At 44.5% G+C, this 20,832-nt stretch overlaps 1 protein-coding gene across 2 annotated transcripts in view; it reads right to left on the reverse strand.

Moving 5' to 3' along the window:
• The window catches only part of HADH (hydroxyacyl-CoA dehydrogenase), a 45,178-nt gene extending 27,469 nt beyond the window's left edge, over nt 1–17,709 (reverse strand). Inside the window, exon 1 of one of the 2 annotated variants that reach the window (XM_006727180.3) lies at nt 17,449–17,709. In XM_006727180.3, coding sequence (XP_006727243.1) covers nt 17,449–17,580 — 132 coding nt within the window. In that variant the 5' untranslated portion in view covers nt 17,581–17,709. Of the gene's footprint in view, nt 1–16,684; nt 16,704–17,448 lie in introns of those variants that run through there. The other variant, XM_081812023.1, reaches the window with a different exon arrangement.
• Nucleotides 17,710–20,832: the final 3,123 nt, after the last annotated feature.

A 20,832-nucleotide genomic window follows, 5' to 3' on the forward strand; every position in this document is an offset into this window, starting at 1 on the left:
TGAGACAGACTCAGGATGCAAGCAGTCTGTCCCTTGCCCCCATGCATTCCATGTCAGACTCTCATCTCAGATCGGCTCAATAAGCTGAGGCAGTCTTAAGCATGGCTAGACAGCCACAGGCCACTTAATAAACACCAGCTTGCTTCTTTCTGAGCTTTTAATGCACTTGGTCTTGTTTCTCCAAGGAGATCCCTGAGAGCTGGGAGAGCTTACAAAAGTAACAGTCTCTACCCACAATTATCAGAAAGAACACAAGCCCTTAAAAAAAAAAAAGCCAAATGCAGCAAAATTAAGAGATGCAATGTACTGAGCATTTACTATGTGCCAGGCACATACTTTGCATTTTCCAAGACTATTTCCGATCAATCCAACAGCCTTGCTGAAGTAGACATTATCCCTGTCTTGCAAAAAAAAGGAATGAAAGAGGTTGAGTCACTCCACCGAGTATCACTCAGCTGCTAAGATGTGAAGCCAGAGTTCAAATTCCAAGGCTGCCTGGCTCCAGAACTTTTCTTGTAATCTAGTTAGAGGAGTACAAAGAATGCTGTCTTATTCGCTGAGACAACCAGCTTTCAAGATACAGTAAATAATATTATTTTACAAAAATGTCATGCTATTGACTTCTTTGTATTCTCTTTCCCCCATGCCTTCCTTAGTAACTATTATGGACTTGGTGACATCTACAAAAATTCCTCTTAACACGTCAGTTCTCCTCCAAACTGGAGTCTTAATACACGTTCACAGTCCCTATGAAATTGGGAGCACCATTTCATTTTGTAGATGAGGAAAACTGGGGCTGAAAGAGGTTCCATACCTTGTACACTGTCCCATGGTGAGGGTTAGCAAGTGGTGTAACCACACACAGAAGTAGCCTTCAGTTCAATCAAATCACAGTCATGTTCACAGCAAATACGACTTGATAACCAAGAACATCTATCCAGACAAATGACATCTGCCATGTGAGCCTCAAAAGACACCTGAAACACCCTGTGGTTCTAGGACAGCAGTTCTCAAAGTGTGGGGACCGGACCAGCAGCATCACCCTCATCTGGGGACTTGTTAGAAATGCAGATCATCAGACTCCACTCCCAACCCAATAAATCAGAAACTATGGGTTGGGGCCAGAATTTTAACAAAGCCTTCCTGGTGATTCTGATGTTCTACGATCTGTGCTCAAAACTGGTTGCAGGTTAGAATCAGCTGAGAAACATTTAAACCAACAATCGTGCAAACCTCATCTGTAGATACTGATTTATTTAGTCTGAAGGCACTGGTATTTTAAAAACAACCCAAGATGATTTTTTTTTTAGATTTATTTATTTATTTGAAAGAGAGAGAGAGAGAGGGAAGGAGCAGAAGGAGAGCGGAGAAAGAGTCTTAAACAGACTCCCCACTGAGTGCAGAGCCCAACGAGGGGCTCGATATCATGACCTGAGCTGAAACCAAGAGTCAGACGCTTGACTGAGCCACCCAGGTACCCCCCCTTTTTAAAATTTATTTTAGAGAGAGAATGCGCACATGAGAGAAACACCCCCAGATGATTCTAATGTGCAGCCCAAATACTAAAGAATCACTCGAAAATAAAGAACCTGTCTGCCCTGATTCCTATCCCCACCCACCCCAGCCCTTCTCTGTTGCCAATTATCTCCTCAAACCACTGAGGGGCCAGCAAATCTCTGTCCCAAAATCAGTAGGGTTTCTATATCTTCCTGCTGCCCTGTGTCCATGAGAAAGTTCTAGACATTATCCAGAAGGTACTATCTGGAAGACTCCTCTCCTCTAACTTCTCCCCAAATTCCTCAAGGAAAAGTCAGGTCCCACCAAGCCCCTACTTCTGCTCAGGCCTCTTGAACATCAGTGTCTTGCTCATCTCCCCTAAAGAGAACCTGTTTCTTAATTCCTTTCTTGAAGGTCAGGCCCTGCACACGTGTTTCCCAATTATGTTCCAGTCCCTTCCCTTGAAATGGCGGTCTTCTGGCCTTGATCTGTTTATTGCTGGCTCCTGGCTAACCCCTAACAGCCTTAAGCTAGCCACTCCCTTTCTTTCTTCTCCACAGGCCATAATGCCAGGAAAAATCCTGAGCTCCCTAGAAAGAAATCCCTTGAAAAACTCCACAACAAACTGAAACCCGAGTCCACAGAGGTTTGCTATCCCTAGTAACAACTACAGTTTAGAGTACTTCCTATATGCCAAACATCAGGCCTATCCTATCTCATTTAATTTTATTTAACCAATTCTCAAGTATTATCAAATGCCAATTTTAATGAGGTGTCACTTTACAGTTCTGTAGTTTATTCTCTTGAGGACAATGATGAGATTAAAACCTGCAATAAAAGAGCATATAATATGATTATTTTTGACATCTGCAACAGGAAAATTCATTGTGCAGTTACCACTACTCCCACAGCTAATTACTGATCCCAAGACAGGATCCATGGAATACAAGTATCTATACCATAAGCATTATGCTCACCACTGGGAGGCTCGTCGGTTCTTCAGCATTCAGAGCTCTTACATTTTTTACCAAGTGCCAGTAACTGTTCTATTCTCCCACTTCTTTTCTTCAATTTGCAGCAAAAGGTTCTTGGAGGAGGTACTGTGTCTTCCCTTGGCACAAATAATACTATGGACATAGGGCGTCTGGGTGGCTCAGTTGTTAAGCGTCTGCCTTCGGCTCAGGTCATGATCCCAGGGTCCTGGGATCGAGTCCCACATCGGGCTCCCTGCTGGGCAGGAAGCCTGCTTCTCCCTCTCCCACTCCCCCTGCTTGTGTTCCTGCTCTCGCTATCTCTCTCTCTGTCAAATAAATAAATAAAATCTTTAAAAAAAAAAATACTATGGACATAAATGTATATACTGGCACTGAATGCCTCAGATCTCATCGGTGATACAATAAAAACACTCACATCATCCAGAAGATGCTTAAAATTTCAGGATCAATGAAAGGAAAACACATAATTTTTTAAATTTCTTAAGAACTCTCAGAGCCTCAGAATCCTCTTTTCAAAAAGACTTTAGTTTTAAAAACAATGACCTCATCTAACCTTTCTGGTAACCGTAAGATCAAATGTTAAGAAAGAAGGTGTGTATGCTGAGTTACAAGTATCAAAAAAAAAAAAAAAAAAAGCCACACACCTAAACTGAAACACAGTGTTGACACTTAATTCAACAGCATTCCTCTGAGTCCCACATAATAACACACTAGCGTAGGGGCACATAACTCAATAGCAAAAGCCTCCCAGTTGAGTTTCCCCACTTTAAGCTCATCTCTTCCAACCTTAACAGATGTGTGTTTCATCTTCTTAAAGTGCAAGTCAGAAGTCTCCATGGGTTCACATTCCTTCCTCCACTCACCAGCCAGGTCTAAAAGTGTCAAACTCGTAACTCCTAAGGCCATCCTACACAGTTCCTTCAGCTGCTTCTTTTCGACCTTAAAATCTCTTTCCCATCTAATTTCTTCACTCCTTCTTGTAAGAATCATACCTAACTGCTGCTGAGGCCTACTTCTCTCCTATGACAGAGATGGGGGTTCACGGTTATGGCTTTCTGGTGACTCCTCCCCAGTGAAATCCAGAGTCCTTCAAGTGGTTAGTTCTTCATTCATGGCTTTCAGTTATGCTCTGGTTTGAAGGCTAAGAGCAGAACAAGATTGCTGTGTTGTTCTTGGAAGCCAAATAATTGTACTGGGGTACACAAACAATCTGGACAGTGGGGAAGCCTTTGAGAACAGTCTGGGTAAAAAATGCAGGGATTATTAGAAAATGCTTTCAACAAACGATCAAAGTCACAGACAAAAAGCCTGGCTTCTTAGAAGTGAGCATTCTTGATGCCCTCCCCAGCACCTGTGCTCCCCTATGAATGGAGGGGAACTACCATTTAGAGTATCATGCTGGCCACATCTCTACACTCATCCCTTCAACTACTGCCTACCACTAACTCAACACCTATGTTGTTCGTGCCTCTTCCAGGCTCCGGGATGAGGCAGTGAAGAAAACAAATCCCCTGCTCTCAGAGAACTTTTACTCCTCATAAATTACCCAATTTAATCTTCATAATAGCCTTTGGGGGAGGCATTGTAACAATAAGCAATCTGAAGGTCTGGAGAGGACTAGGATTTGAAGGTAGGGCTGTCTGCATCTGGAGCTCATGTGCTGGCTATTCTTGACCCAAAAGGCATGGCAGTCAAGACCATTCTGTCTCTATATCTTTTTCTTCTGCAATCTCAATCATTCTCATAATTCCAACTGTGCCTAAAACTAACATATTCTGTCCTCAGTCATCATCTTGATGTCCTACAGTCATCATCTTGACCCTAAAACCAGTTTTCTTTGAACTCCATTAATGGTACCACTATTACGATGGTCACAATTTGCTACACAACACTTTTTTCTTAATCTCAACCCTTAACTACTGTCCAAAAAAATCCTACCCACCATCCAAGACCCACTTCAAATGCTACCCTCTCCATGAAGCCTTTTTCCAACTGAATGTGCTCCCTTCTCTGTTTTGAAACCTCAGAGCTAGATTTTTACTGGTCTTACTCGCCCACTGTATACCAAAGTAAACTGTGTCATTTGGATCTTTGTCTAGCAATCTCTGCTCCCGGATTTAAATTCCTTATGGCATAAACTGATTTGATCTTTCTATCGTCTAGTACTTACCACATGCCTTGCACACGGTGGCTGCCCCAGAATTAACGGCTAAAGACTAAATGCTTTGTAGCATAGTAACCTGAGCCTGTACTCTTCTCCAGCCACACGCCACTTCCTCCTCCTCCATACTACTTCACAGCTTCACGCCCCAGCCCAGGTGGTTCCCTCTACCAGGAAGCCCCTTCTCCCTCACTGCTACTTGGGGGACTCCAATCATCTTTTAGAATTCAACACAGAGGCTATTTCTCCTTTAGGGAAACCTCTCCCAACCTTTAACAGAGGTGGTCACTTCCTGGCACCTCTACAGATTTACAGATACAAAGAATCTTTCGTATAGGATTCCAAATACTGACAGAAAAAGCATAGCGCTGCTGTGAGCCACCAGCTATCAATGGCTGCTCCATTATGTAATGGTAGTGCAATCACCAGAATATGAACACAACAGATACATCAAAAACAAATTGGTCATAGGCTATTATATGCTGTAAAAATCTCACAAATTTCAGAATAATAGTCACTAACCAATCAGTATGTAGGAGAAAGTCCAGGTGTGAAAGATAAAAGATAAATTAGACGCGGGAAAGTTGACCAACACCAACTTTGAATGATGAACTCAAGATAACACCTAGAGACCTTTTCAAAAGAGCTGCTGCATCATCCACTTCAGAGTCTGAATTTGCTGTTACCAAAAATACCAATACAGGGTGGATCTGGCACACTCCTATTTGCAGTCCAAGCAGAATTTCCAGTAGGGGCACCGGGGTGGCTCAGTCGGTTAAGTGCCTGACTTGATTTTGACTCAGGTCGTGATCTCAGAGTCTTGAGCATGCCCCAGGTCAGGCTCCATGCTCAGTGTGGAGTCTGCTTGATATTCTCTCTCTCTCCCCCTCCCTCTGCTTGCTCTCTAAATAAATAAAGTCTTTGAAAAAAACTTCCAGGAAATATAAATTTCATATACATATACGCAGTATAATATATGCATACGCTTTTTTTTAAGGGAGAGAGAGTGTGTGCAAGCGGAGGGCAGGAAGGAGCAGAGGAAGAGAGACTCTTAAGCAGGCTCCACGCCCAGCACAGAGAATGACTCAGGGCTCCATCTCAACACCGTGAGATCATGACCTTAGCCAAAATCAAGAGTCAGACACTTAACTGACTGAGCCACCTAGGCGCCCCTACACATATGCCTTTTTACATATGCTTTTTAAATGTCCTTTTTTCCTTACCAGAGAAGATATATCATATAGATCAGATCAGATCTTTTTTTTTTTAAGATTGTATTTATTTGACACAGAGAGACACAGTGAGAGAGGGAACACAAGCAGAGAGAGAGGGAGAAGCAGGCTTCCTGCCAAGCGGGGAGCCCAATGCGGGGCTCAATCTCAGGACCCTGGGATCATGGCCTGAGCCGAAGGCAGATGCTTAATGACTGAGCCACCCAGGTGCCCCTATATCAGATCAGATCTTATGTATTTAAAAGTCTTACCTTAAGGTATTTATGTTTTTTTTAAGATTTACTTATTTCAGAGAGAGAAAGAGAGAGCTCGCGCATGAGCAAGCATGAGTGGGGACAGGGGCAGAGGGAGAAGCAGACTCCCAGCTGAGCGGGGGACCCCCTCCAACGTGCAGCCTGACCCCAGGACCCCAAGATCATGACCTGAGGCAAAACCCAAGAGTCAGACGCTTAACCAACTGAGCCACCCAGGTGCCCCTGACCTTAAGATATTTAAAACACCAAAACTTTCATCTATATCAGGTCACATCCCAGATATGACAGATAGGCAATCTATCTGCCTTTATTAGTTAGTTGTTCATGCTTGTATTTCCTTCTCTGGACCATGAACTCCTCAAGAGCAGCAACCACATACTATCTTTTACCCACCCCAATTCCCAGCACATGCAAGACACTTAATATTTGTGAAAAGAACACATGAATAATAGATTTCTAAAAAGCCATAGTTTGTAAGTTATTTTTAGAGTTCTCAAGAAATCATGACTATACAGAATGGCTAAAATTAACAACACAGGAAACAAGAGATATTGGCAAGGATGCAGAGAAAGGGGAACCCTCTTACACTGTTGGTGGTAATGCAAACTGGTGCAGCCACTCTGGAGAACAGTATGGACGTTCCTCAAAAAGTTAAAAATAGAACTACTTCACGATCCAGCAATTGCACTACTAGGTATATACCCAAAGGACACAAAAATATAGATTCGAAGGGATATATGCACACTGATGTTTACAGCAGCATTATCAACAATAGCCAAACTATGGCAAGAGCCCAAATGTCCATCGACTGATGAACAGAAAACGATGTGGTATATATCTACAATGGAATATTATTCAGCCATAAAAAAAGAATGAAATCTTGCCATTTGCAATGACATGGATGGAGATAGAGGATATTATGCTAAGCAAAATAAATCTGAGAAAGACAAATACCGTATGATTTCACTCATATGTGGAATTTAAGAAACAAAACACATGAACATGGGGTGGGGGGAAGAGAGGCAAACTAGGACACAGACTCTTAATTATAGAGAACAAACTGAGGGTTGCTGGAGGGAGGTGGGTGGGGGCATGGGCTAGATGGGTGATGGGCATTAAAGAGGGCACTCGTGATGAGCACTGGGTGTTGTATGTAAGTGATGAATCACTAAATTCTACACCTGAAAGTTAACACTGTATGTTAACTGGAATTCAATAAAAACTTGAAAAAAAGAAGAAGTCATGACTGTAACTTGAAACTATAACAAATTTTACGTAACTTTCAAGTTATTTTAGAATTATAAAAAATCACATTACTTTGAAAAGTACAGTAACAACAACAACAAAAAGAGCTAATAAGCACAGTCCTTTAGTCAATTACCAAGGGGGAAAGCATGCTACAAAAGTCTCTGTTACGCTGGCAAGCAGAGTAACTGTTTTCTGGCGCTGGTGGTTAAGATGCCAGGCAAAAGGGGAAGTGAAGGACAAGTGCTGTGCAGTCTGAGCACCCTGTGATTTCAAAAATGAACTTATGCTTTATTTCCTCCAGCATGTGAATAGGTCTTGTACCCTTCTATCAAAGGGGCTGCCGGAAAGAGGCATGCAAACCCTGTATTTGTGACCATCTGTGAGGGGCACATGTGCAAGCCAGGTCAAGGATGGCCACAGACACACACGCTCAGTCCCTCCAACACAGGTTTCTTCTCTACCACACTGGGGAAACGAAGGCACCTTAGCTTCTCAACTACTGCAAGGTCAGAGATCAGCAAAAGCATTTATTGTTTACGTTTATTAGCTACAGATAATTAGCTACAACATTACTGATTTTTAGAACAGAAAGATACCCTACAGATCATTCAGTGTGGTGGCTTTCCAACTTTTTTAACCATAAAAACCCTTCTTTATAGGACAGCATACAGAAGAGCAATATGTAAAACAGTGGTCAGGGTAGGGAGGTTTGGGATTCATAGAGCCCTTAAAGTCCGTCAGAGCTTTAGTGTAAAAATCTCTAATCTAGTCACATCCATTAGCATGGCTATTATACAAACAAACAAACAAAAAAACAGAAAATAAGTGCTGGCAAAGATATGGATAAATGGGCACCTCTGCACACTGCTGATGAAAATGTAAAATGTTGCCGCTGCTATGGAATACATTATAGCAATTCCTCAAAAATGTAAAAATAATTACATATTACCCAGCAATTCTACTTCTAGGTATATACCCAGAAGAACTGAAAGCAAGGACTCTCAATAGTCCTTGTTGGTCCTATGTATACCCATATTCACAGCAGCATTATTCACAGTAACCAAAAACTGGAAGCAACCTGAGTGTCCCAAGACAGATAAATGGATAGACAGAATGTGGTATATACATTACTCCATTAAAAATATTCCAGTGAACTATTATTCCTTAAAAAGGAAGGAAACTCGGACACATGGTACAACATGGATGAACCTTGAAGATACAATATTAAGGAAAATAAGCTAGTCAGAAAAGGAAGAACACTGTAGGATTCCACTTAGGTACCTAGAACAGTCACATTCAGAGACAGGAAGTAGAACGGTGGCTTCTAAGGGCGGGGGTGGGATGGGGGGAAGCTATCATTCACTGCGTACAGAACTTCAGTGTTGCAGGATGCAGAGTTCTGGAGATAGATGATGGTGAGGGTTTGGCAACAATGTGTATACACTTAAATGCCACCGCACTGTAGACAGGTTCCCCCCACTATCTGGCAGTAGAACATTCCTATGAAAACGTTCGTAAGCCAAAATGGTATAAAGCAAAGATGCAATTACCATTAATTTATATGGAAAAGTTTTGAGCCTCCTGAGACCCCAAAAATAACCTCTTAGGCTCTTCTGATACCTTAGGACACATCTTGCCAATGGATACACAAAATAAATTGAGATAAAGCACAGGTACTCACAGACACAGTTCAAAGCCATGGTGGCTGGATGCTGAGCGTCGTTCCCAGGGAAGGAGCCGCTCGGGGTGTGCGTGGTCTCCGAAACGGCTCACTGCCAAACAAGTGCTGAATGCTATTTTGGCTTTTCACCTACTTTCACAAAAGCAAAAATCCTCCATGGGTTTCTTTCAGTTGCCAAAAACACAGACTAATGTAGATCTTTCATAAAAGCAAAATGGCATAATGCAAGCTCTTGGAAAGTGGGGCTCACCTGCATTTAAAAATGGCTAAAATGGGCACCTGGGTGGCTCAGTCGTTAAGCGTCTGCCTTCGGCTCAGGTCATGATCCCAGGGTCCTGGGATCGAGCCCCGCATCGGGCTCCCTGCTCCGCGGGAAGCCTGCTTCTCTCTCCCACTCCCCCTGCTTGTGTTCCCTCTCTCGCTGTGTCTCTCTCTGTCAAATAAATAAAAATCTAAAAAAAAAAAAAAATGGCTAAAATGATCAATTTTATGTTACGCATATTTTACCACAATTAAAAAAAACCCAAACCTCTGTTCTAATCCAACACAGCACTTTCATTTTACTGAGGAAAGAAACAACCAAAGCAGAAAAACTACTCACTTAAGATCACATACATGCAGTAGTGTAAAATGTGATTGCATAAAAGGTACTTCTGTCTACAGTACTTACTCCATCAAACTCTTCAATGGCCCCCAGTGACCAAAGAATAAACCTTCAGTTCCCACATATGGCACGCAAAGCCCTCCAGGATGGAGACTCACCTCCTCTCCAAACACACTGCTCACTGACGCCACCACTGTGAGGTGAGGCCCACAGCGTCCACATCTACTACCATCTCACCTTCTGGCCCCTGCACTGTCCACACCTTCTCCCCAACTCCCCCTCACTAACTAAGCCTCAGTATCACACATACTAAGTAAGATCACTTCCAGACCTTACACCCCAAGATCTTCTTAGCCCCGGGCTAGGTATCCCTCCAGCGCTCCTGTAATAGCCCTGTGCCCACCACACTGCTATGACCATCTGTTTCAGCCTTGCCTTCCCTACTTCCCTACTGCAGGCTCCTGACAAAATGTCATTCATCTCTGGCCACTGAGCACCGAGACCCAAGCTGGCTGCGGGGCCCCCCAGGCAATACTAACTGAACACATACAGCTGGTAAGAAGGCCAAGATGAGATCAGATCTCCCGAAGGTCCTGGGTTCTTTTCATCGGTGTAGCTGAGGGCCCCCCGTCACAATGTGAAAATAATTATATTACCGAAGGCTCTTACTTAGAAAAGAATTTCACGCATCACAGATGCAAAGAAACCCTACTCGTTCTTCTTGAATTATGCAACAATACCCCCCAAGTTATTCCCAACTTTCTGAGAAGGAGACGGTAGTGGAGAAACGGAACACAAAAAAGAAAGGCCTTCTGTTCCCCCTCCCATAGACATCTGTTGGTTTTATAATAAAAAGGGCTCTTCCTGGCACTTTAACTTGAGTGACCATAATTTAAGTCAACCCATTAAGAACTCTTGTTTTATATTACAGTACCTACCCACTGTAAGACCTTGAGGACAAGCAATCTGTAATGGAAACAAATTTATTTGAAGGCTATGTTCTCATAGCTCCATGACCTCCCTAGCCTTGGTGGAAGGCAGGCTTAGCCAGAGAGAAATATTTTTAGAGCCGGGTGCTTGAGAACTGTAAAAATAGGCCAGGTGAAGAGCACACTTGTCAAAGCCCCTGAGTACTCCAGCCACAGGGCCAAGGAAACACGCCAAGCAGAAGCATGCTGGTTTTACACATTTTTGCAAACATATCACCAGCTTTGAAGCAGCTTCTCCGAAGCATAACCTGAATGGCAAACGTGTGAGAACTCTGTACAGAGAGCTGTCCCGTGTGTCCCTATGCGACAGGAGGACCGCGGGGCATCAGCATTACGTTCCCTCAGAAAACTATCCTGACTTCCTTCCAATTCCCAGAATAAGTGCACTGAGTGAGCGCTCATGACGCTGACTGTCCCCCAGACGTTGCTGTTCCTCTGCATCAAGGCCTGCCCTTGAGTGCGTGACTGGATCCAGGGAGGAAAAAAGGCATAAATCAGATGCATCTCTCAGAGCTGGCAATTCTGGGTTTATGATTATCTCCGATTGTGCAATTCAACTCTGCCGTCAGCACGGGTTGTCTTCACTAACTTCGACAATCAAAAAAAAGGCATTCCGTCAGGCTTTCAACCACCCCCGCTACCATAACCAGCTGGTTTATTCTTACAACAGTTTAATTCACTAGCTGGCTTTGTTTTTTGTTGGTTTTTTTTTTTTTTTACTTAGATTTTTATATTTCAAAAAGTATTTCTAAAAAGCCAAAGAAATGTGCCTCCATTTTCAGATGAGAAGTACATATTTTTTTGAAAATTCAATAAGCATCTGGATTTGGTAATGTAGAGAAAAGTAACTCCTCTCCCAGGACTCTCTCCTCCCATTTCCCACCAATTCCAGGAAGGAGAAGGGGTAACAGGACATGTCACTAGCATCAACAAACTCTTGGTTATATTGACCTCTCTCTCCAAGATGCTGCCATGATGAATACTTTCTGAGTAGAAGAAACCGTTACAAATCCAAACTTCTCTCTAGGAAGATTAGTATGGCAATGCCTGCTAGAATGAGTGGGGTTTTGCTGAAAAGGACCAATTAAGAGGCTCCCACAGTAATTCAAGTATCAATGCCTGGTCCAGGAATTACAATGGGGAGCACAAGGGAAAGAACACGCCTCACAGAGAAAAGCCTCAGAGCCTTTTGCAGCACAGAGAAGACTCTGACCATGACCCCAGCTTCAGAGTGTATCTGGCTGGAAGAACAAGAGTGGTAATGACAGAGGGAGGAAAGTCACAGGGAAAGCTGGAGGGGACAAAGGAAAGGAACATGATGAATAACTAAGTCTTGGCAAGGGAGTCTGAGTCTATTCTTGGCAGAAAGAGGGCATCAGAGCAGCCAAACAGAGATCACCAGTGAGTGATTCTAACTTTGAGTCTAGAGCTAAGGAGAGGTCAAGCTGTTAATCTGTCGATTCCAGATACCACAAAAGATTCCCTTGCCCATGGAGACCACACTTCTCTCCACAACACAGCAGAGGCCAGAGGTGCAGGCAGAACTGTGCTTCTCTCGGCTTCGGGGGTCAAACATCTTCAAAGACAATTAAGAGGATTTAGAATTAGAGAAGTCATCACCAGATTGATCTCACAAATCTCCCGGAAAGCAACACGCACGGAACAGTGACCACTGAACATGCTAGTGAAGTCTCTTCAGCTCTTTGAGCGGTTAGCCCTCTCGGCACCGTGAGGCCAGGATCCTTGTTTGTAGATAAGGGAAGAGGCAGAGAGGGGTTAAGTGACTCACCTATGGTTCCTACAGCAAGGACAGGTAGGGCTGGGTGCCAGGCTCGGCCATACTCTGCTCACTTTCAAGTGTTAGACCACCACTCACCAGAAACTATTGCATTGTTCGTATACCCCAGGCAGACACAGGATAGAGAGCAGCGGTATAGTCTCCTGTGGGCCCAGGAGAGCTGGCAGTGAGGGGTGTGCCTAAGGCAGACATGGGGAGAAGACAGAAGTGGGAGGAAAGGAAGTTAGAAACACAAGCAACGGGCAGGTAACAGTGAGGCTGGATCTAGGACACGGCGGAGAAAACCCAAAACCCGACTGAGGTGCCATTTCTGCTCTACAGTGTCCAAACGTATTCTTTGGCATTCTTTTTTTTGCCTGTTAGCCCCCCGCTTCTCCAACCTCCAGCCCCACCCCAAGTCCAATGACTAATATGCCGACAGGGGCTGGTTTTGCTGTCCCTAGTATATCATGAAGATCAGAGAAGAGCCCACTCAAGAAATGAGCAACAATGCAAGAAAGGAGGGAAGAGCTTCATGACAAATGCACCCCATGCCCTTAAGGAGGGAGTTAACACCGGAATAAAAACATTCCCTCCATAAAGAACACTCAAAAGGAGAGCTTATAGCCAGGTAACTGTGCCAGTCTCCAGCAATCCTGAAAGTTTTCCCAGGCCACTGCACTGTGTTCAAGCACAATTCAACTGAGACGTATTCACTGTCGCAGAAAAAATAATAAAGTTAAACAATACAGAGCAATTGTGACCACTCTCCTATTCAGCAGCAGAAAATTCAGAGTTTGGGGGCAGAGAGAAGAAATGGATGACCAAATTCAGTGGCTGGGGAGGAAAAAAGCTCTCAGGTCCACTTGAGTCCTTATCAAGCATGACAAAGTAGCACGTATGTTGAGGAAATATTCATCTGTAGCTCAGAATGCTCACCCCTGCCATACCCCAACTTTGTTTTAATAGTCTAAGGAGCCCTCCCCAGAAGAAATGTGTACTTTTTGTTTTTTAACAAGGAAAAAAATAAATAAAAAGCTTTGGGTGAGAAGAATCAGGCCCCCAGCCCCTTCCAAACTTTCTCATCTCCTCAAAGAAGTATAGTGTGCTAAAAGGAGGGTTGTACCAGGAGCCCTGAGGAATCCAGCTTCTGAAATGGACATTTCCAGGGAGCCCACTGGCTCCCCACCCCCGTCCAGTAACATAACTAAACCTATGAGCTCTCTGGGTTCCTCAGATGAAAAAAAGGCAACAAACAAGTGAAGTTCAGAAAGGACTCATTCAATAAATTATAGAAATGCACAGCTAGGAGCTTTTTTCCTTTTCTCCCCTCCTTTACAGAACAAAAAACAACCTGCCCCTCACTCAAGGGTCATTTAATGCTATAAGCTTCTTTGCTGGCCTAAGTATTCGGCTAAAGCTAAATTGGTGATCAGAACCATGTCAGAAGTCTGTAATGGACAAACACACAAGTTAACCTTACTAAATATTAACCTGCAGCCTAAGGGATTTTTTTTTTTTAATTTAAAACAAACAAAAAAATGACAGGCAAAGTAGATGCTCTAGGAGAATACACATGTACAAATGGCCTATGCTCTGATCAAATATAATGAAGCACAAACTTCACTTACCTGAAACCGCTAAATTGCTTGAGAAACACGTTAGGCTCCCACAAAACCGATTCAAAAAATTTTTTTTTATCCTACTCAGCATGATGTGGAACATATGGCAAAATGATACATTTTACAAAAAATTAAAATTGTAAATAGAACTACTTCAGAAAGGGTTCAGGGAAGTGAAGATAAACACATAGCTTAAACGCCAGTTTATGCTTGTGTTTCTAAGGCTTCACTGAGGATTTACCACAGGTGGGGGGAGGATAAAAAGCGCCTTCCCTCTTTTCAGAGGTCCATGAACAAACCAACCACAGTATCGACTGGCATTTGTGTTCAAGATTAAGCAAGTTGGAACAGAATCATGACCAATATTCTTCATCTAAATAATACAGTCCTACCTCTGCAGCAACAATCAGAGTTGGGAGTGGATATGAGCAAAAAAGGTCAAATGGACAAGGATTACTTCAACGAAGATAATAACTGTAAAGGCAGCTAACATTTTGTGAGCTCTTATTAGGTGCCAGACACTGTGCTAAGTGCTTGACATATGCTAATTCATTCAATCCTCTCCATACTCCTACCAGGCTAGTTATTAGTATTAGTCCTACTTTCGAAATAAGTAAACTGAGGCCAGAGGCTAAGTAAGTTTCCTATGTTAACACAGCCAGCACGTGAAGCCGAGCCAGCATAAAAATTACCCAACTCCCCATACTGAACTGGACTCATTCTATATTCAAAACACATCAACTAATTCTTCAGTGGCACTCAATCAGCAAAACGGATTTACCCAGCGCCAAAAACCGTAGGTCAAGGAGCATGAAGAATGAGGTGATACACTGCCTGGGACTGCATGCCGCAGGGCAGAATGTAAAAACAGATCAGCTAAACCACCCAAAACATCAGCGAAACCAACCAGTGGCACCCAGAGATGTTCTGCAGAAAGCATGGTTTCCCCCCACAGGATTAGAGTTGTCACCTGAAGTGGGTGAGGCTCTTTTTAAACCCTGTTATAGGGCGCCTGGGTGGCTCAGTTGGTTAAGCGACTGCCTTCGGCTCAGGTCATGATCCTGGAGTCCCTGGATCGAGTCCTGCATCGGGCTCCCTGCTTGGCAGGGAGTCTGCTTCTCCCGCTGACCCTCCCGACCCTCCCCCCTCTCATGTGCTCTCTCTCTCAGTTTCTCTCTCTCAAATAAATAAATAAAATCTTTTAAAAAATAAAAAATAAACCCTGTTATATAAGAATGGAACTATGTTCCTTATGAATGTCCACTACTTAGACTTCTGGTATTTTTTTTCTGAGCCCCACACCGAACGTGGGGCTCGAACTCACAACCCCGAGATCAAGAGTCCTGCTCCGCTGACCAAGCCAGCCAGGCACCCCTAGACTTCTGGTGTTTATCAACGTTCAGAATGACAATTCCATTATGTTTCCAACTAGTGCGGTAAATATTCCCCCTAAACTCTGAAAAGGCGCTCCTTGCTCCACTTACTCAGGGATTTGACCCACAAGTATGTGTTCCCACCAATGTCAGTTATTTCTCCCCACTCCTTTCTCAAGTGAATGCTCCATTACCATACCCACAATTTTAGGTGCTACCTCAGTGCCTTTTCATGCAACATAACACCCCAAATTTTTCATGGTATCTAATAATGGATGCAGCATCCCAAGAACTGAGCAATCCCATTTTGTACAAAAGTTGAGGTGATGCTTTCTACATAGTTTCTAATCCTCTTCCACTGAGGTCTTCAAGGTACTGTCCATTTCCTACACTGTTATTGGAGGCTAAAGCCCTAATAACTTGTCACCAAGACGCTCTTTAAGTGTTTTTAAGCTAATACATTATTTTACACCTGCCCATAAGAAATCTCACTCTCACAGCCTTGGGAGATTCTGGTGGAGCAGGAAGAATGTAAGTGCGCTCAAGCTAAGCTCTGAGTATCATGTAGTATAACGCGTGGAACTTTTAGGTTAAAGGGACTTACTCCTCCTCACATGTAACAGATTACAGGAATACCATAACCTAGCAGCCAGGGTATCCATACAACAAAAAGGGCAACGTATGTCCAAAAACATGATCTCAGAAGAAAAATAATGAGACTGTAAGAAGTCAGATGGATAAAAACATTTTTAAAAATACTGATTTTAAGAGAAAATGCAATTAAATATGCGGCAAAAAAAATCTGCAGGGAGGGAGAATTAAGATATATAGTAATAATAAAGGATTTTTTTTAGAGAGAGGGAGAAAGGGAGGGAGGAGGGGCAAAGGGAGAGGGAGAAAGAATCCTGAGATCATAACCTGAGACAAAATCAAGAGTCAAAACCAAGAGTCTGACTTAACCGCCTGAACCACCCAGGCGCCCGTGTGTACTTGGTTGCAGATAGACACTGAAAAAATTAAACCTTCTTGACTGTAGCCACTGCACTCCAGTACTCCCTTAAGAAAAACTTGGTAACTGCCTCCGTCCTCAACAATACAAGTTGCAAAGGGCTGGAACGCTAAGAATAAAGTCAGCTAAGAAAATCAGTTCTCCAATATAAGCTGGAATGTAACCGCTAAAAATACATACATACATACATACATACAAGTATCACAGTATCCAGGTAATCAGTTACACAACTGAGCCCGTACCATAGCTCAGGTGGAACAGGACAGAGTCCTGAAGTCTTCCTGGGCCCTCAGCCACTCTACTCCCATTCTCCCCAGAACCTAAACCGCGCTGAAACCGCGCTGTTTTCTGCAAAAAAGGGTAATAGGTCAAAGTTGCCTAGCCACCGCGCTTGCAGTTGGAGGCGTCCCAGGGCCTCACAAGCTACGATTAGGTAACCTTACAAAGTGCTACCAAAAGGATGACTATTATTATTCTTTGTAACCCACAAAGGAAACACATGTCGAGGGCGGGGAACAGGGATCATTTAGAAGAGCAGAAAACGGCTCCGACAAAGACTGTAGAATTATTAAGAAACTGATTACAAACAAAACTAACTGATCGCAGTCCAGGTCTCTGGAAGCAAATTCGGTCTAAGCCCAGCAGCAAGCGCACAAGTTATTCCTCAATACTGTGTACATATAATACTATCCTCTCTGCACGGCCCGATTCCAAAGTCCATTCAGAAACACTTTCCACGGGGCCTACATCGGACCCTGCGGGAGGCTGGAATTTAGAACCTCAGGCTCAATCCAAGGACATTCGTTTTTCGGGGGAGCGGAGGAGAGTCAGGCCCAGACTCGAGGCTTTTCAACTGCACGGGTGAGGGGCGGGGTGGCATTTCCCCCGGTTTCCCGCGGACGCTGGCCTCCCGGCGGGACACCCACGCCGCTCTCGGCTGGCCAGCGCCTGCATGGAAGCGTGCGCAGCAAATCGAGCGGGGTACGCTGCCCGCCCCGCGGCTCACCTGGGCGATGCCGGCGCCCATCAGCCCGCCGCCAATAACCGTCACGTGCTTGACGATGATTTTCTTCGCCGAGGCCGAGGCAGTGGACGAGGAGGACACAGAGCGCACGAACTGCCGGGTTACGAAAGCCATGCTGCAGAGACAAAGGCGGCGACAGCGATAAGACCTAACGAGGTTATCCTCGGCGCAAGGACTAGCAGCGAGCTGACCTCTGGGGGCGGAGGCCTAGGCCGCCCCTCCGCCCCTCCGCCCCGCCCGCCCTCGCGTTCAGTGACGTCCTCGACGGCGGGGGTGGAGACTCGAGGTGCGCCCCGCCCATTGGCCCGGGCCGGCGGGGGACCGCGTTCGAACGGCCGAGCGCGGCTTCCGGGCCCACGTGGGCTGGCGCGGCTACGGCCTACAGGCGGGGAAGGGGGCGTGGTCGCGGCGGCGTGGCGGCGGAGGGAGCGCGCGGGGGCGAGGGGAGGTGGGCTTACAGCGGTCGGGGGGTGGGGCCCGGGCCCTTCCGCGGCCTAAGCCTCTCTTCGGAAAGGGCACCAGTCACTCGTGAGATGAAGTACCCGCTGTTGCCTTGTTAAATGCTCGTCCTTGATGCTTGCGCGTATTTCGGCGCTGAATACATACATGCTCTTTGGCTGTGGTGATTATTTTAATGCGATGGATATTGATTGTTTCTGCTGAAACGGAAGGAAGCAAACTGCTCACACCCAAAACAAATGGCTAAGGACCCACGAGTTCCAGTGCAGAGAACAGGCCCACGGGAGGGAAAGGGGGTTGACCTTTAGTTGCCCATTTCAGCGTCAGACATCTATCAATGCAGGGAAAGTGGACGGTTGAAGGTCAAAAAGCAACCATTGTAAAGTAACACACAGAAAGCATTTGAAAAGAATGTCTTTCCAAATAATGGAAGATTTGGATGCCAATTAGGTCAAACTTCTCATTCATGTGAGTAATTTCTGGTTACTGTGCTTTAGTAATATAGAATCTTTATTATTTTTGAATACACAATAAGAACCCACAAACACACCATCCAAACAAAAGTCAGCCTCTCCTATCAGAAGTAACCCACATAGCGAATCCTGTGTTCACCATTCCTTTGCTTTGATCTCATTTTTATATCTAATTCTGTAAAATTATGGGAGAAGCGCTGTTGCCCAGCGCTCTGTTAGGATTGGAACAATACTAGGATCACTACTGGTTAAGGAGACAGACAGTGTTACATCCAAGTAACTGAAGTCCACTGAGTGCCAGAATGTAACAAATGCAGAAGCCAATGGGACTAGAAGTGGAAAAGAAAGATTACACAGAGAAACCTAGTAGAACAATGAAGAAGAAAGAATTCTAGGCAGAGGAAGCAGCGCATGCTAAAGTAGAAACAGAAGAAAATATTGCCAGGGGAAAACAGAGGAATTAGGTGTGGCTAGAAGTGAGGGTAGGATGGTAGATTAGGAGGATGCATGGATGATTCTTGACGTGGATTTTAACTTTTGGTTCTCATTTAACAAGTGTCTAATGCAAGGCCAGACATCCAAACATACTCTAATTAGGGTTGTCACAATAAACACTTTTTAGTGAAAATCTGTGTAATGTAAAACAGTGCCCAAGGATACTACATTTTCAGATCTGTGATCTCTTTTTCTCTGAAAAGAATAACCACTGCCATGTTTTTAGTGGCTCTCAAATCTGAGGCTGTCTGTATTATCTAAAGGTGGGATGTAAAGAAACGAGCACAGCAGTGGGCATTGGGACTGCTGGCTCTGTCGCTTGTGTGCAATATGACCCTTGCAACACTTCCTCTCCCTGGGCTCCAGCATCCTTGTCTATCAAAAGAAATGGCTGGATACCTTTCCAGCTGTTCCATGCTAAGACTCTACCCCCAGTTCTTGACGTGGGAAACAAAGGCAGAAGAGAAGTTATTAAATTTCCCTACTACTTACAGCACATGGACAAGTCCTTGACAGAGGCAGAGTGACATTCCTCTAGGAACTCAACTGCCTCCATGTTAATACTTTGCTCAGGGCAAAAGGCAAATTTAGCCGGACCCCCAGGGTCCTGTAAGTCTACTTTAACATATAAAAATTCTTTTAGAAATTTCCTTTATCTCGGGGCACCTGGGTGGCTCAGTTGGTTAAGCGACTGCCTTCGGCTCAGGTCATGATCTCAGGGTCCTGGGATCGAGCCCCGCATCGGGCTCCCTGCTCGGCGGGAAGCCTGCTTCTCCCTTTCCCACTCCCCCTGCTTGTATTCCCTCTCTCACTGTCTCTCTCTCTGTCAAATAAATAAATAAAATCTTAAAAAAAAAAAAAAGAAATGTCCTTTATCTCTAAACCCCCCAAGATACATGTTGGCAATTGTCTCCCAAGCCTATGGCCCACCGATATGCATCTGAAGGGTCTCATGACTAAGGTTTTATTAGATGGTAAAAAATGACCTTTTCTCAACAATAGCTAGCCCCCTCAAAGTCCTGGAAACCTTGCTTCCATAGTGCCCTAGAGACTTACACTATCCCTAATCCCCTTTCAACTTGAAAGTATATAATGGGCCACTCCTCATGACCCCATTGCAGCCCTTTCTGCCCACGGGTCCTGTCCCCGTGCTTTAATAAAATCACCTTTTTGCACCAAAGATGTCTTAAGAATTTTTTCTTGGCCGTCAGCTTTGAACCCTAACATCTTTCCCACATTTTTCTGAGGCTGGAGGGACACCCCACCTGCCCCTCCACTCCAGCCCAGTCCTGATCAAATGACAGTTACAATAGAATCATTCTTCTCTTACCAAGACTGCAAGGCTTTTCCCAAGTGTGTGGCCTTGGCCTTTCAGGCATCCAGTAATGTGGTCCCTGACTGGCACCTTCACCCTGTTCTTGGGGTCCTGCTTCATTTCTCTCTACAGAAAGAGAGGGGGTACTGGGAAGCATGACTGAACCAACTCAGAGACAGCAAAGGGAAGGACTGCCACAGAGAACGGAGTAAGTGATGACTGCTTTTGTCTCATAAATGGATCATTGTAATTCTTAAAAAATACATATCAAAGAAGCATTATTTGAAAATATACATGGTGGAGGGTCTGAAGAGTGGCAGAAGCAGGGAGTAGAGTAGGTCCTTCACCTCCAACAAGGCAGCAATGGACAAAAAATATCAAAGCCTTCCCAGCTGCCCCGCTTTACAAAGTAGGTACGTGGAGAGAGAGCTGAGCTGACACTTGGACTTCACATTGTCATAGGATAGACACATTGCCCCAAGGACAGGGTGCATTAATAATCAGGAGCATTCATGGGGGCAGGATTCATGGAGTAAGTTAGACTTTTCCTTATAATTGTGGGAAATTCATGATTGCTGGCTTACTGGGGGAAAGAGTGAAAAATTACAGCTGCTTCTCCTGTTT

Source organism: Leptonychotes weddellii, chromosome 2 (genome assembly GCF_054177405.1).
Source record: "Leptonychotes weddellii isolate Sample4059 chromosome 2, ASM5417740v2, whole genome shotgun sequence".
Lineage (NCBI taxonomy): Eukaryota > Metazoa > Chordata > Mammalia > Carnivora > Phocidae > Leptonychotes > Leptonychotes weddellii.